This window comes from Oncorhynchus clarkii, chromosome 20 (assembly GCF_045791955.1).
Source record: "Oncorhynchus clarkii lewisi isolate Uvic-CL-2024 chromosome 20, UVic_Ocla_1.0, whole genome shotgun sequence".
NCBI classification, from domain to species: Eukaryota; Metazoa; Chordata; class Actinopteri; order Salmoniformes; family Salmonidae; genus Oncorhynchus; species Oncorhynchus clarkii.
Window position 1 is genome coordinate 65,663,100 of NC_092166.1, and position 15,114 is coordinate 65,678,213.

Below are 15,114 nucleotides of genomic sequence, written 5' to 3' on the forward strand. Positions count from 1 at the left end.
GAGATAACGGTATGAGCGCATGGATGTTCTTCGCAGCAACAGTTACATCTATCAACAGAAGCGCCAAGAGGCGGGGACCCGCCTGAGCGCCTGCAATAGGCTGAGCAAGTTTAAACCACGCCCAGTCTCTGTGATAGGCCAACAGACGGGTTAGAACTGTCTATCACAGTATACAGAATATTGTTTACATACATCTTGTCAGTTCTCTGTTTTGCCCTGCGAGGTGGGACAGAGCCCGTATATCCGAAAATTGCATTTACCACTTATTGCTTAGCTAATAAAAAATACATAGTATATAATCGGTGACTCATTGTCATATGTATCCTGATACCAGATTCGAATTGACGCAACTCTAACAGTTCGAGGGACCCTTCATATTTTTTATTACCCTTGCTGTTCCGCAACAGACATGTGGTAATTACTCATCATCCAACACAATACTGTATGCAAGATAAATTGGTTGAGAACTCGAGTGATGAACCAACTAGAAAAATAAGTTTATCAATGATCAGATCCTGTTCATAACGAACTAATAATTTTCTAGTTGGTTCAACCCTCCATCAAAAGTACTCATCTAATTTCTCTTGTATAAAGTATTATTTTATACTGTAATAGTCTTATGGCACTTACAAAATTGAACACAATTACATATCACACATTAGTAAAAAGAAATGTTTTATTATCACAAAACAAGAGTAAATTACATAACATAGTATGTCCCTGACAAAATACAATGTATCTTCCAAAGACAATTCAATTCAACTATCCAAGAGAACACACAATTAAATTGCCTGACATAGTCCTTTAGACTATCCAATACTATAGAGAGCAGAGCAGCAACCAGATCAGACCAGCAGTCTCTCAATGGCCATCTGGGTAGACTGGATCTGGGGCTTCAGCTGAGATCCCTCCTTGATGGTGATTGAGGTGGCGATGACGGGGCGGGAGACCCCACAGGCACGCCCCAGGGCCTGCTTAGAGCGCACAAACACGTAGGGGACATTCTTGTCCTCGCAAAGCAGCGGCAGGTGGAGGATGATCTCCAGTGGCTCAGCATCAGCAGCCATCACAATGAACTCAGAGATACCACGGTTCAATGTCTTGGTGGCTGGAAGAGGGCAGACAAGAGTTAAGGGTTAGTGATATATGTCTTTGATAGATTAGAACTCCATAGATAAGTGTTTGAAGTGGTAATCTGAGCAGGATTTGAACCAGCTAATCTGTGGTCAGATATCAAGCACACTCAACCTCATGTACTGTGCAATTGGGCCAGATGTCTTAGAAGCTGGTATAATGATTCTTGCAGTAAGGAGTATATTTCCAGTACATTACTTATATATTATCAAATTGGGTATTCATCAATGTCAGATTCTCTCACCCTCATTGGCCCCTTTCCTCAACTGTTTGTAGTTGGAGGCTTGCTGCACAAGGTCCAGGATGGTTTTGGAAAGTGTGGCGTCGGCCAGGGGGTAGGCCTTGGGATTCACTTCGGCTTCAGTCTGAGAACAAACAAAAACTGTTAGAAGATGTAGAGACTAGATGAGAACGAAATAACGTTATCCTTATCAATTAGGTAACGTTAGCTAGTTACGTTATTACCGGTATTCAGGTAGTTAGCTAACGGTAGCTAGAAATGCTAACTGGAGCGGTCCATTAAAATACTCACCATGCTTGCTTCCGTTTATTTCTGATATTTCTCCTCTCGGCGAATGCTTCACGGAGGACTATACGTCTACGATTGAGGTTTTGGGAAATTCAAAAATAAATCGTTATGTAGCTAAAACAGCTTGTTTCGATTCTCAAAAGCTAGAGGAACTTCAACACGCAGCTACTCTAACAACACGTGTTTAGGACTGAGCGTGGAACGAATGGGGGCTTTGGATGCTAAACTGGGCAGGAAGTGAATTGTTTGACCCGCCCATGTTCTTCTTTTTGCTTCGTTTTGTTACCAGTTATTTCCCATTGATGCATGTTGTGCATTTTCACAAAATGTGGACAATATTTGTAGAATCCTACAGGGTAGATAAAAAGTTGTTTAGCACATTTAAAAACAGTGGTGGTAAATACACTTGTTAGTGCACGTTTTTAAACCCCAGAAGAAGAAGTTGGTGCGCTAGGAATTCTGGGTACGACATTCCCGTGTCAGCCATATTGTTTCATCGTTCTGGTGTAAGGTTAAAGGGGAGATGAAGGGGATTCGCGGAATAAGTCAGTTATCGGTAAGAACTCCTTTACCGTTTTCATAAATTGAATAGTTGATTATTCAGGAGACGTTTTTGATACCCACTTATAGATTGTGGGGCTTGGTTGGCGAGGATCGCAATCGGGCCAGTATCTGAAAGGTTGCTGGAACAAATCCCCGAGGTGACAATGTAAAAATCTGTCCTTCTGCCCCTGAGCAAGGCAGTTAACCCACTGTTCCCGGGGCGCCGAAGACGTGGATGTCGATTATTGCAGCCGCCCGCTCTTTTCTGCCTCAGAGGGGTTGGGTTAAATGCGGAAGGCACATTTCAGTTGAATGCATTAATTTGTACAACTGACTGGGTATCCCCTTTCACCACAAATTGTGATGACACTAGGGTAGCTAACGTAAACATACTAGCGAGGAAGCGAACGTTAACACAATGATGATAAACCCAGCCTAAACGTTTGATAGTGGGTCGAAAATGTGGTTATTAAGCTAACGTTACAATTTGTGGAATATTTGATCTACTCTTTACCCGCTGTCAATGCGTTGTCAAATTTGTCCCTCGCGGTCTGTCCAATCAGAAGATCGGATCATGCAGAGGCTAATCGTTCCGTAGTTTATCAGTCTCACCGGGGGTCGCTATAGGGTTTAACAGCTGTTGGTTTGACATCAAGCCTTCTGTGTGATTCTCCCTTGAAAGTCAAATGTAGTTCATAGCAGGTGGTCATGTGTCCTGGACTGTGCACTATGATGCAAATAGCTGACACACACTGTCGTGTCATTCAATGAATCAGGACATAACGTTATTCAGTTGGCTACAACTTGATGTTTTAAAAGTTCCAATATCAATGAATACCGTAACATTCGCACAAGTTTGCTTTCCTATCTAGCTAATGCATAAGTAAACTTTGCTGTCACGCTCTCACATACATTAACTGGGTTACATAATACCCCCTTTTACAAGTAGGAATTGACTGGGTGACTTTTACTTAAGTCATTTTCTATTAAGGTACTTTTTCCACCAATGGTTAACATTAGTTAATCCAGAGATTCTTACCTTTGCCTCGATTCAGTAGCCTCGTCCAGATCATCATTGGATTTGTAGTTCTTTATGATAGCCACATTTGCAGCTAATTATCATTACATTTTTGGGGGGCAAATACAGGTGAATATATTGATAAGTCACCTTTCCCTGTAATTTAACATTTTGTTTTATGAAAAGGATTTCTCTTAACAAAATTCCCCTGGCCAGAAGATACTATCGTCAATAGGCGCTAAAGGTAGTTAGCGTCTATGAATGAGTTGAACTGGAGACAGAATTTCTAGGTAGCTAATTTCCCCCTTACAGCCATGTTTATCCCGGCTCAAGCTTCATCATGGTCCAGCATGGTGAATAATTCTTTGATTTTGCACGTTCCATGATCCTCCTCCACAGTCCTCCAAAACCAAAACAAACAAGTGACCGGGCTGCACTGTTGAATGGAAACAGAAAAGACGGAATGTGCCTTTTTTCTTAAACATGAAACATTTGAATATTATTATACCACTGTGCCACCATAAGGTCCATCCACATCTGTCCAGTCTGCATTCAACCATCATTCTGTTTCTGATTCTCAATCATCTAATTGTCTCTCTCTATCCAGAGTCCAGACCCACCATAAAACCCTAGTAGGATATTAAGTCACCTTGTATCTTTTCTCTATTACAGACAAGGCTTTACTCAGCCCAGGCTGCCCGTAAGTTGGATGTCGCTGCAGAGCATGTCAAGTTTCAGCCTCAGGATGTGCAGGTCAGTGGGTGTTGACATGTTTCTCTCTCCTCACAAAGACGTTTCTTTGTAGCCACCCGGACAGACCAAGGCCCAGTTTCCCAAACGTATCTTAAGGCTCAGTTCATCGTTAGAACCATTGAAGGAGTATCATGAAATCTCAGAGCTGTTTCCCAAAACCATCGTTATTAACGTTGCACTTGAAAATGCTTGTAATCTAACGCCTGCCTCAGACCACAGCTACGTGCCTAATTAGATGCTTTTTTGCCCTCCCGTGTCACTTTATGCACAGAAGAAACAGAAGATCTCAGCCTAACATAGAATCACATGGTTTATCAGAGTCTCTCTGACCGCTAATAACTTCAGAACAAAGTTCACTACAAATACAAAGTTGCCAATGTTTTTTTTTTTTTTTTTTTGACATTTTACCTTTATTTAACTAAGCAAATTCTTATTTTCAATGACGGCCTAGGAACAGTGGGTTAACTGCCTTGTTCGGGGGCAGAATGACAGAGTTATACCTTGTCAGCTCGGCGATTCGATCTTGCAACCTTTCGGTTACTAGTCCGACGTCCAATGTCTTTCCAATTGATACAAACAAGCAACGTATAAACAGATGCTTCAAATTAAAACTGAGATGATTGCATTAAATCATATTGAAACAGGCTACATTTCATTTTCAATCAATTTGGTTATGTTTTGGTACTTGTGCTCTACTGTCTGTAATTTGTCTCAATATATTACATGATATGTCGCCTAACGTGCACAATGATAGCATTTTTATTGGTCAAGCCGTAGAATAAGCCGCCTCAATATATGCAGCCGTAGGTGGTAGGACTAATATAGGAGCTGCTTCGTCGTCAGTATTGTGGAATAATTATAATGTTACGGTAAGATTTGAATGGAGAATGCTGATCCGAGAGCAGCGCTCCCTTTCTTTTCGATCCTATCAGTATCGGAAACACGTACCAATGGTGCACTTAGCAACTGTTCTCTTGGCGTAGTGTTTTGGGAAACGCAAGTTTTATCTCCGGATGTTGTAGAAAAGATGCATTGTTTAAACACTCAGAAGCCTAAATTCCATCACTATCGGGAAACCGGGCCCAGCCTCTGCCAGGCCTCAAATTCTCCACAGGGGCTGCCCTCATACCAAGATGTTCATGTATGTGGTGGTCTGAGGGAGCTACTTAGGAGGTGGAGATTGTCATCTGTCTTACTCTTAACTCCATTGTATTTACACAGGCCTTTTTTCCTTTGAGATATTGGTCTGCTTTTATTATACCACATAGAATCTCTATGTACTAGGAAAACAGACATGCTATCTTGTGATGGGAATACTACTTATCGTGATGGATTCACGGCTGAATTCCCCCATACTCTTTATAAGGGTGTGTAACAGAGCAATAACCATATTGAAGACTATTTTCTTCTTTCAGTGAAATGTTGTGCTGATTATATTTGTAATAGTTGAAGTAAAACTAGCAAAGTCATTTCAGATTTGTAATGCGATGCTTTCCACCCATTTGTTGCCTTTTATGTGAACATGCTACAACAGAACCTAGAGCTAAGACGTGTTGCACTGCTCTGTTAACATTTTGTGACGTCGTAACTGCATAAAACACATGTTCAGGGCCTTCAGGAAGTATCCATTCCCCTGGACTTTTTCCACATTTTGTTTTGTTACAGCCTGAATTAAAAATGGATTCAATTGAGATGTCACTGGGCTGCATATAACACTCCACAATGTCAAAGTGGAATTATGTCAAGACATTTTTACTAATTAATAAAAAATGAAAAGTTGAAATGTCTTGAGTCTAAGTATTATGTTATGTTATGGCAAACCTAAACCAGTTCACCTAAATCAGTTCAGGAGAAAACATTTGCTTAAGAAGCCACTTCATTTGCAAGGACTCACTCTGTGTGCAATAATAGGCAGGATAGAGAGCGTACTGCTACCAGACATACATCAGCAGAAGAGACTGCCTAGAGTGTAGCCTGTTTTCCAGATGATCAGTGGAGAGAGAGGACAAGACACACCATATGACCACAAGTCACAGCACAGGGGTAACCCCACCAATAATACCTCATACATTAATAATTCATAGAACAACTCAGAGGCAATTTCATAGAGGCACCAGAAAATAACAAGCATAGTTAATTAGATTATTTGTCAATATCTGTATTCCTTATAGAGTGAAAAGGGAGTTGGGTACATTAATGGGAGAGTGTGTTGTTCAAAACAGTTGCTTACCGAGATGACATTGAATGTTCTTGAGAGGCCTAGTTACAGTTTTGACATAAATCGTCTTGAAAAGCTATGGCAAGACTTGAATGGCTGTCTAACAATGATCAATAACCAACATGACAGAGCTTGAAGAAATATAAATATAAACAATTATAATGTGCAATCCAGGTTTGCAAAGCTCTTAGAGACTTACCCAGAAATACTCACAGCTATAATCACTGCCAAAGGTAATTCTAACACTCAGGGGTGTGAATACTTATTTAAATGAGATATTTCTGTATTTCCTTTTCACAAAAAAAAGGTTTTCACTTTGTCGTTGTGTGTAGATGGGGGAGATTTTTGTATTTATTATTCAGGCTGTAACACAGCTAAATGTGGAATAAGTCAAGGGGTATGAATACTTCCTGAAGGCACTGTAGGTGTGATGCTAACTGATATTTCTCCTCCAGGTGACTAAACTGCCCAGCGGTCTGGTGATAGCCTCGTTGGACAACTACTCCCCGGCTTCCAGGATCGGTGTGTTTGTGAAAGCTGGCTGTCGATATGAGTCCCCGGACAACCAGGGGGTCACCCACCTGCTCCGTCTGGCTGCCAACCTGGTACGCCTGGTTCTGGTTCATTAACCCTCCATGAACATGATGTATCCAGGAGCTCGAGTGATTGTTCAATGTACTCAATACTGCTTAGGAACTAGTGATGTGGTTCATCCCAATCTCTGCTGCTCTTTTCCAGACTACCAAAGGTGCTTCAGCCTTCAGGATCTGTCGTGGTGTGGAAGCTGTTGGAGGAAGTCTAGGGTCAGTGTCTGTGATTTAGTGTACATCCTCATACAAACATAAAGAGAACTAAACATACCTTTGATTTAGATTGTTTGGGATACTTAATTAAAGACATGTTCCGTTACTTTGATGACTAACAACGTATTTTTTTAAACCTCCAGCTTTGGGCTGGATGTGTCAATGTGTAGTTCATGCATCATCATCTGAGAATAATTACTGTTTTACCTCAATTTGCCACGAAATCCCTAGTTTGAAAGTGACTGTTTTCTTGAAGCTGTGCCGTGCCATTTTCCCCCAAGTGGGCCAGCTCCCTAGCAGTTTGAGTTCTAGCCAATGATCTTCAGCCCCTCGCATTTGAGTGGCAGCTAGCAAGGGGCCTGCCCAGCATTATCCAATGAGGTTGCAGGATGGGCCTGATTGTTCTGTGGACACAGCAGAGAGAGAGAACAATGCCGCGGTGCACATACGTATGTGACTTTTGGTTCATGAGTACTACTTTCACAACTACTGGCTAAAAAGTATACAAAAGTACCAGAGAATCTCTTTAGCATATTTTCTGACTAGCTGTACCACTGCCATGGATGTCATACTTACACGATATATACGAAAGTATGTGGACATCCCTTCAAATTAGTGGATTCTGATATTTCAGCCACACCTGTTGCTGACAGGTGTATAAAATCGAGCACACAGCCATGCGATCTCCATAGACAAACATTGGCAGTAGAATGGTCTTACTGAAGTGCACAGTGACTTTCAATGTGGCACCGTCATAGGATGCCACCTTTCCAACAAGTCAGTTTGTAAAATTTCTGCCCTGCTAGAGCTGCCCTGGTCAACTGTAAGTGCTGTTATTGTGAAGTGGAAATGTCTAAGAGCAACAACGGCTCAGCCGCGAAGTGGTAGGCCACACAAGCTCATCGCTCAACATCAGTACCTGACCTCACTAATGCTCTTGTGGCTGAATGGAAAGCAAGTCCCCGCAGCAATGTTCCAACATCTAGTAGAACACCTTCCCAGAAGAGACGAGGCTGTTAAAGCAGCAATGGGGGGACCAACTCCATATTAATGCCCACGATTTTAGAAAGAGATGTTCGACGAGCAGGTGTCCATATACTTTTGGTCATGTAGTGTATCTGTGTGTGTGTATTTTCTATGCAGCGTGACGTCATCCAGAGAGAACATGATCTACTCTGTTGACTGTCTCAGAGACCACATGTAAGTGTTGCTTGCCTCACGTATACATATATGTACACAAACATAGATCTAATATATGGTGAATAAATAATTGTTATTCTCATTTCTGTGTGTTGTCTAATGCAGTGACACAGTGATGGAGTACCTGATCAATGTGACCACAGCACCAGAGTTCAGGCCGTGGGAGGTGTCTGACCTCACCTCCAGGGTCAAGATGGACAGGGCCCTGGCTGCACAGTCCCCCCAGATGGGTTAGCACACACATACACACTCAGTCAGTCATGTGGTTGTTTGTTTCTTTATTTGAATGTACTTTCTGTTAACGGCTCTAGATTACATTATGCTGAATGTCAAAAGATTGCAAATTGTCATCACACTGCGTCTGAAGGGCCTTGCGGTTATTTTCCTCAGGTGTGATTGAGGGTCTACATGGAGCTGCTTACAAGAACACGCTGTCCAACTCCCTCTACTGCCCAGACTACATGGTTGGCCACGTCGACGCTGACCATGTAAGACACTCAACATCCTGGTCCCTGCATTATCATCGAGTTGGGACTAATGCTATGGACGTTCATCTTCCTCTCCTGATGCACAACCCAGCATGCTCTACTTCACGAAGTACAGCATTACGTTTATGTTTTTGATTAACCCTCTGATGTTTGCCTCTCCAGATGCACAATTTTATCCAGAACAATTTCACAAGTGCAAGAATGGCTCTGGTTGGGCTTGGTAAGTGTTAAACATGTATATTTAATAAAACATATTTTTTTATCAAATTATTTTTCTCCAGGTAGCTGTGCGTTAATGGTAATATTTAAAAAATATATATTATTGTATTCTTACATGCATTCTATGTGTTCAGGTGTGGACCACGATGTTCTGAAGCAGGTAGGAGAACAGTTCCTCAACATCCGCAGTGGGATGGGCACCGCTGGGACAAAGGCTCAGTACCGAGGCGGTAAGACTCTTATTCCACTATCTGCTAAAAGCATGAAACCTCATTATCCTCTGGCACGGAAAATTCCCTGAATTCTACGTTTCTTGCTGCCTTTCTCTCTCCTCTCTCTCTGCGTCTCCCTCTCTCCTCTCTCTCTGTGTCTCCCTCTCTCCCTTCCTCTCTAGGTGAGGTGAGGGTGCAGAATGGGTCCAGCCTGGTGCACTCTGCAGTGGTGTCTGAGGGGGCGGCGGTGGGCACAGATGAGGTCATGGCCTTCTCTGTACTTCAGCACGTCCTGGGGGCGGGGCCACACATCAAGAGAGGCTCCAATTCCACCTCCAAACTCATCCAGGGCGTTGCTAAGGCTACTGCAGACCCCTTCGATGTGAGTGGCATAATCACCAGATTGGATTGTGTTTGTGTTTTCATAGCTGGGCTATATACAAGAGGAGAATGCAATATGTGGAGGAATCTTTTGATAGAAGTGTTTTGTGCAGAATAGATATTGTATTCTATCATGCAGAATTTCATATTGTTTTATTAGAGTGGCAAAACAAATGTCATTCTCCTTTGGTGTCCCCTCCTTTTAGGCCTCTGCTTTCAATGTCAACTACTCTGACTCTGGCCTGTTTGGAGTCTACACCATCTCCCAGTCTGCAGCAGCTGGTGATGTGAGTATTATGTCTCTTAAATTTCCACTGCATTCTGATAAGGTAATTTTTATGAGAATTCATAAAGCTTAATTCAAACTCTTCACAACAGCTTTCTGAATCAGTTGCTAAGTAGTCCTATGAACCCTGTGAGTGATAGTTTTTACATAGAATGTAATGTAAGATCATTCATTTAGGATGAGGAAAGAGCATAATGAAGATTAACTTTGACCTCCCATTGATTAATTTACTGACCTATCCCTGTCCTCCTTTCTACAGGTGATCAAGGCAGCTATTGGCCAGGTGAAGGCTGTTGCAAGTGGGGTCTCAGAAGCTGACCTGACCCGCGCCAAGTAAGCTAACATGCACACAGACTTCAGTATAGAATTTGAGTACATATAATCGAGAAAAGTATTGCAAATAGAAGGGAATTAAGTTGTGCCTGTTTCTTTACCCCTTTAGGACCCAGCTAAAGGCTGAGTACCTGATGTCGTTGGAGAGCTCAGAGGGTTTGTTAGATGCCATGGGTTCACAGGCTCTGGCCAGAGGGGCCTACCACTCCCCCGAGGCCATCGCACAGAAGATCGACTCGGTCTCAGCAACTGATGTTGCCAATGTACGTTTATTCAGTTTTAGGCGAATATTAACTTCCACTTAAGTTGAATTTTGATTTAGTCATGCATTGATGTGAATTGGACAGGAAGTGAACATTTGAGTGGAAGTGAATATATTTCTATATTACCGTCTTTGCTGCAGCTCACTCTCAACGTGCACAGTATATTCTGAGTGTTTCCTAGTTTGTTTGTTTGTTTGTTTATTTTGTGCTTAGATGTGTTTTCTTTCTTCTCTCAGGCTGCAAATAAGTTTGTGTCGGGCAAGAAGTCCATGGCTTCAAGTGGAAACCTCGTCAAGACGCCCTTCGTAGACGAGATCTAAACCCTTCCAACTTTTTTTCACCTGTGATTTTAAAATGCACAACAAAAGCCCATCTTTCCATTCAAAACAAACCGACTGAAACAGTCATTATCCCCATTTCACCATTGTTCTTCTGAGGAATAATGTTGTCCCACCAACCCTCAATATTTATAGTTGTTGCTGTTTTTAAGTTGATCTTGATTGTTTGTGCATAAGGAAATAAGATCCACATTTGTTCACTTCTTGAACTGTATAGATTATATAAATTAATTAATAAAGTATATCTACCTTCATGTAAAGATTCACCCATTTTGGATGTTATATTGTTTTTGTACATCTGAGTGCTGTTCTATCGATTCCCTGGGTCATTTCATGTTTTCATGTGTAGCTGCGCAATTGCCATTATACAGCAATTCGGCCGGGATAACGTAGCATTGCGATAAAGCCTGTCACTAGACTGGATACCTTACGGAAAAATCAGCGTGACCGACGTTTCGTGTCTGTTTTGACTTTTTTAAAATGCGTTGTGTCCGCCTACGTCCTGGCGGTAACACCAGCCCTTCCTCCAAGGACATCAATACCATTTTGGGGAGTGTAAAAAGAATCGAGGCCGAAGAGGCAATGTTGGCAATTAATTGAATGGAAAAGACTTCAATGAAGTCCTGAACTCTGGTCTCTCTAAATTGGCCTCCGTGCCAGTAGGTGGTGCTGTGGTGGATCATTTTGCAGCTGGGGTTGGTCCTGCTGCGGAAGAGAAAAAGGAGGAGGAAGAGGGATCTGATAATGACATGGGATTCGGACCCGTTGATTAATCTTCCTTCTGTTAGAGGTTGAAAAAACAGTTATACATCGAAATCGTTACAAGAAAAAAAATTGAGGTTAACGACTTTTAGATCGCGAAAACGTCTATCATATAGTACATGTCAAATGTCATGACGCGGGAGGTTGTCTTCTCGAATGAGCCATTTTATCATATCATATTTTTGCAATATTCTTGGAGGGTCTCTAACACATTTCTCCTATTTGTTTGCCTCTTCAGTTCATGTTACATGCATGGTGCTGTTGTGAATGTCAGACGGCATGTTGAACATTGTGACTAAATTGATAGGGCCGTTTGTTTAGGAGATTTTACAGCTAACTACAGCTACATCAGATGCTGATATTGATTTAGGATTATTGTGGGTAGCTACTTAGCTAGCCAGCCAGCCCATAGAGAGCACTGCATTGTCGGTTTTGTAGTCGATTTGAGCTGCAACAGATTTCCACTACGATTTTCATGTTACCAACATTATGACGACAAAATAAAACGGTTGTAAACAAAAACATGTTGTTCTCACATATTAGTGCAATGTAACACTGAAAATTATAGGAATGGGTGGTTTTGGTTGGGTTTTTCCTTTTAAGGCGGAATAAGACAATAATTCCCTCTAAATAGACCAGGTGATAATAAAGTAAAAGTTTTAATACATTGCCCATAGTGTGAAATTATTGCTTTCATGAAAAAGTGTTCGATTCCATCATATCATGTTGAACAACTACGTCAACATCGTTCATCGGTTGATTCGTTAATTGTTCCCAGAAATTAGTGACTCGTAGCCCGGTGGGTTTATTGTGACGTTTTCTAATGAGAAAAACACCTAGCATTTTTGTTCCAAACGGTTTACACTTGAGGTTTAAGCAAGAGTTCGTACGTATGGTCCCCACATGTCCGACCTTAATGAAGTACTTATAAAACATTTTCGTTAATGAAATAACATGCTAATTTCCTGCCAGTGCCAGCACTTTGCATATCTGTGCACTTTACCTCCATTTTTGTTGTCATTAACCCATTTAATCCCATTGGCCACAGCACAAAACGTATGTACTGTATGCATTATCAACGTGTCATTTAGAGAAGATTCATATGCTTTCTTCAAAATGGTCTTTTACAGACAGATTTGGCACCAGAAGTCTCCATTCAACAGCTTTAAAATCAATACATTGTTGACGTTTAACAATATTTTCCTTTATAACATAATGTTTAAAGGCTCTAGTTTACATATGTGCTTTCATATTCAATACATTGAATTCATGATGCTTGTGGTATATGAAAATATCTTTCTGGTCCCAATTGTGACCAATGGGACAATAGTGACTCTAATCTATTATATAAATTTAATCATAGTAGATCATTTTTTTCAGTAGATTAAGATTGTTCGGTTATGGATACTTGATACATTAGCCTTAACCTATGCTTAAATCAGAGATTAATTTGTAAAATATATATATTACATTTTTGACTGTAAAACGTTTAATTTTGTTATTTCAAGGGGAATTGGTGATGTATAGACCCCTAAACGCAATAACCTGTAATATAATAACATTAATAGTTGATGTCAATAGCTTTGTTCAGTGTCTCTTGAACAAGGGTAGACTTGGTTTATGTGAGTTTTGCTAAATAGTTACAAGCGCAGATGTGTTTTTATCAGAATATTGGACATGGCCACTGTACAAAAGGCTGTGAAGTATTTGTAGTTAATCTTATCAGTAATGTTAGTTCATCATATCAGAGCTGTAGTTCCGCCCACCAGTGAAGTGGAGCAGAGCATGCTGGGCAATCTCCAGCTCAGAAAAGATCAGCTTGAGAGATGTTAAGTGAGAGAAAGTTCTGTCCATCCTTGTGTTTTCTCACCAGTTAGCTTTCATTGTGTTAGCCAAGGCCAGTGTGCATCCTTGTTGATATACCACACACACACTTTGTTTGAAACAAGTTGCCAGGCCACTAATTGCCTTAGCCCATCCATACTACATATACTGTGCAGTGCTGTTCCATGCTTATCCATCTTCAACGTTATTAAACCACCTCAACTGGAATCCTACCTGTCTGTCATTTGTACCCTTACCAGCACACTGGAACAAACACATGAAGTAAAACCTAACCTAAAGAATATACAGTCCACCAAGTCCTCACTTACAGCCACAGCTCATAGGTGTTAACCTTGTTCGTATGGGTATATTAGGGCTGAAGTGCAGGTGTAGACATGCATGGTTTGTATGAATGAGGAGGCTTGGACACTGGGGTAGACCTGCTTTATATGAGTATCAAGCTTTATGCCCATGAATAAACCTGGTTTATATGAGTTATGGGATGTAGAGATTTACCAGGCTCATTCAGGTAATGGGTCTAAATGGACGTCTATAGCCCCTTCAAATCCTTTCTGGCAGTGACATAGTCAAGTCACTAAACTTCAAGTTGAGTCCCGAGTGCCTAGCATTCAAGTCTAATTCTGAGTCCTTTATACTTGAGTCATGAGTCCCTTGGTAGTGCTTAAAACTATATTTTGTAAGGTAGAAAGCTATGCAATGCTGTTTATAGTAACTATGTGTGCAGGGGGATAGCTGGATATAGGTAAATGTTGGTGACTTGGGGGAATACCTTGACAAACTGGGTATCAGGGCTAAGATCAGCACGTAACAGGGCTGAGGTGTTTTGGCAAAGGAACTGGAGTCTATTGGTAACAAATGGGGCAAGGATATAGGTGTATTGGGACTTGATTGGATCAATATTGGGGTATTGGCATGTGGGTGTTGGATAGGGCATTGGGGTAACAGGGATGTGTGAGTCATTGGGCTGAGGTATATATACAGTTGAAGTCGAAAGTTTACATACACTTAGGTTGGAGTCATTAAAACTCGTTTTTCAACCACAAATTTCTTGTTACAAACTATAGTGTTGTCAAGTCGGTTAAGACATCTACTTTGTGCATGACACAAGTCATTTTTCCAACAATTGTTTACAGACAGATTATTTCACTTATAATTCACTGTATCACAATTCCAGTGGGTCACAAGTTTGCATACACTAAATTGACTGTGCCTTTAAACAGCTTGGAAAATTCCAGAAAATGATGTCATGGCTTTCGAAGCTTCTGATAGGCTAATTGACATCATTTGAGTCAATTGGAGGTGTACCTGTGGATGTATTTCGAGGCCTACCTTCAAACTCAGTGCCTCTTTGCTTGACATCATGGGAAAATCAAAAGAAATCAGCCAAGACCTCAGAAAATAAATTGTAGACCTCCACAAGTCTGGTTCATCCTTGGGAGCAATTTCCAAACGCCTGAAGGTACCATGTTCATCTGTACAAACAATAGTACGCAAGTATAAACACCACACAGCTGTCATACCGCTCAGGAAGGAGACGCGTTCTGTCTCCTAGAGATGAACATACCTTGGTGCAAAAAGTGCAAATCAATCCCAGAACAACAGCAAAGGACCTTGTGAAGATGTTGGAGGAAACAGGTACAAAAGTATCTATATACACAGTATAACGAGTCCTATATCGACATAACCTGAAAGGCCGCTCAGCAAGGAAGAAGCCACTGCTCCAAAACCACCATAAAAAAGCCAGACTACGGTTTGCAACTGCACATGGGGACAAAGATCGTACTTTTTG

General features: G+C 41.3%; 2 protein-coding genes across 2 annotated transcripts; one reads left to right on the forward strand and one right to left on the reverse strand.

Moving 5' to 3' along the window:
• Positions 1-662: 662 nt before the first annotated feature.
• Positions 663-1,907, reverse strand: LOC139376756 (NHP2-like protein 1). Its single transcript, XM_071119654.1, has 3 exons — positions 1,667-1,907; positions 1,379-1,499; positions 663-1,108 (listed from the first exon to the last, which is right to left on the reverse strand). Exons 1-3 carry the CDS (start codon positions 1,667-1,669, stop codon positions 846-848), a joined length of 387 nt encoding a protein of 128 aa, XP_070975755.1. The 5' UTR covers positions 1,670-1,907; the 3' UTR covers positions 663-845.
• Positions 1,908-2,080: 173 nt separating this feature from the next.
• Positions 2,081-10,988, forward strand: LOC139376755 (ubiquinol-cytochrome c reductase core protein 2b). The gene is made up of 14 exons (XM_071119653.1): positions 2,081-2,219; positions 3,897-3,977; positions 6,651-6,800; positions 6,934-6,998; positions 8,142-8,198; positions 8,304-8,428; positions 8,589-8,686; positions 8,849-8,906; positions 9,040-9,135; positions 9,300-9,499; positions 9,705-9,785; positions 10,044-10,117; positions 10,227-10,380; positions 10,617-10,988. Exons 1-14 carry the CDS (start codon positions 2,187-2,189, stop codon positions 10,698-10,700), a joined length of 1,356 nt encoding a protein of 451 aa, XP_070975754.1. The 5' UTR covers positions 2,081-2,186; the 3' UTR covers positions 10,701-10,988.
• The last annotated feature ends 4,126 nt before the right edge of the window (positions 10,989-15,114 follow it).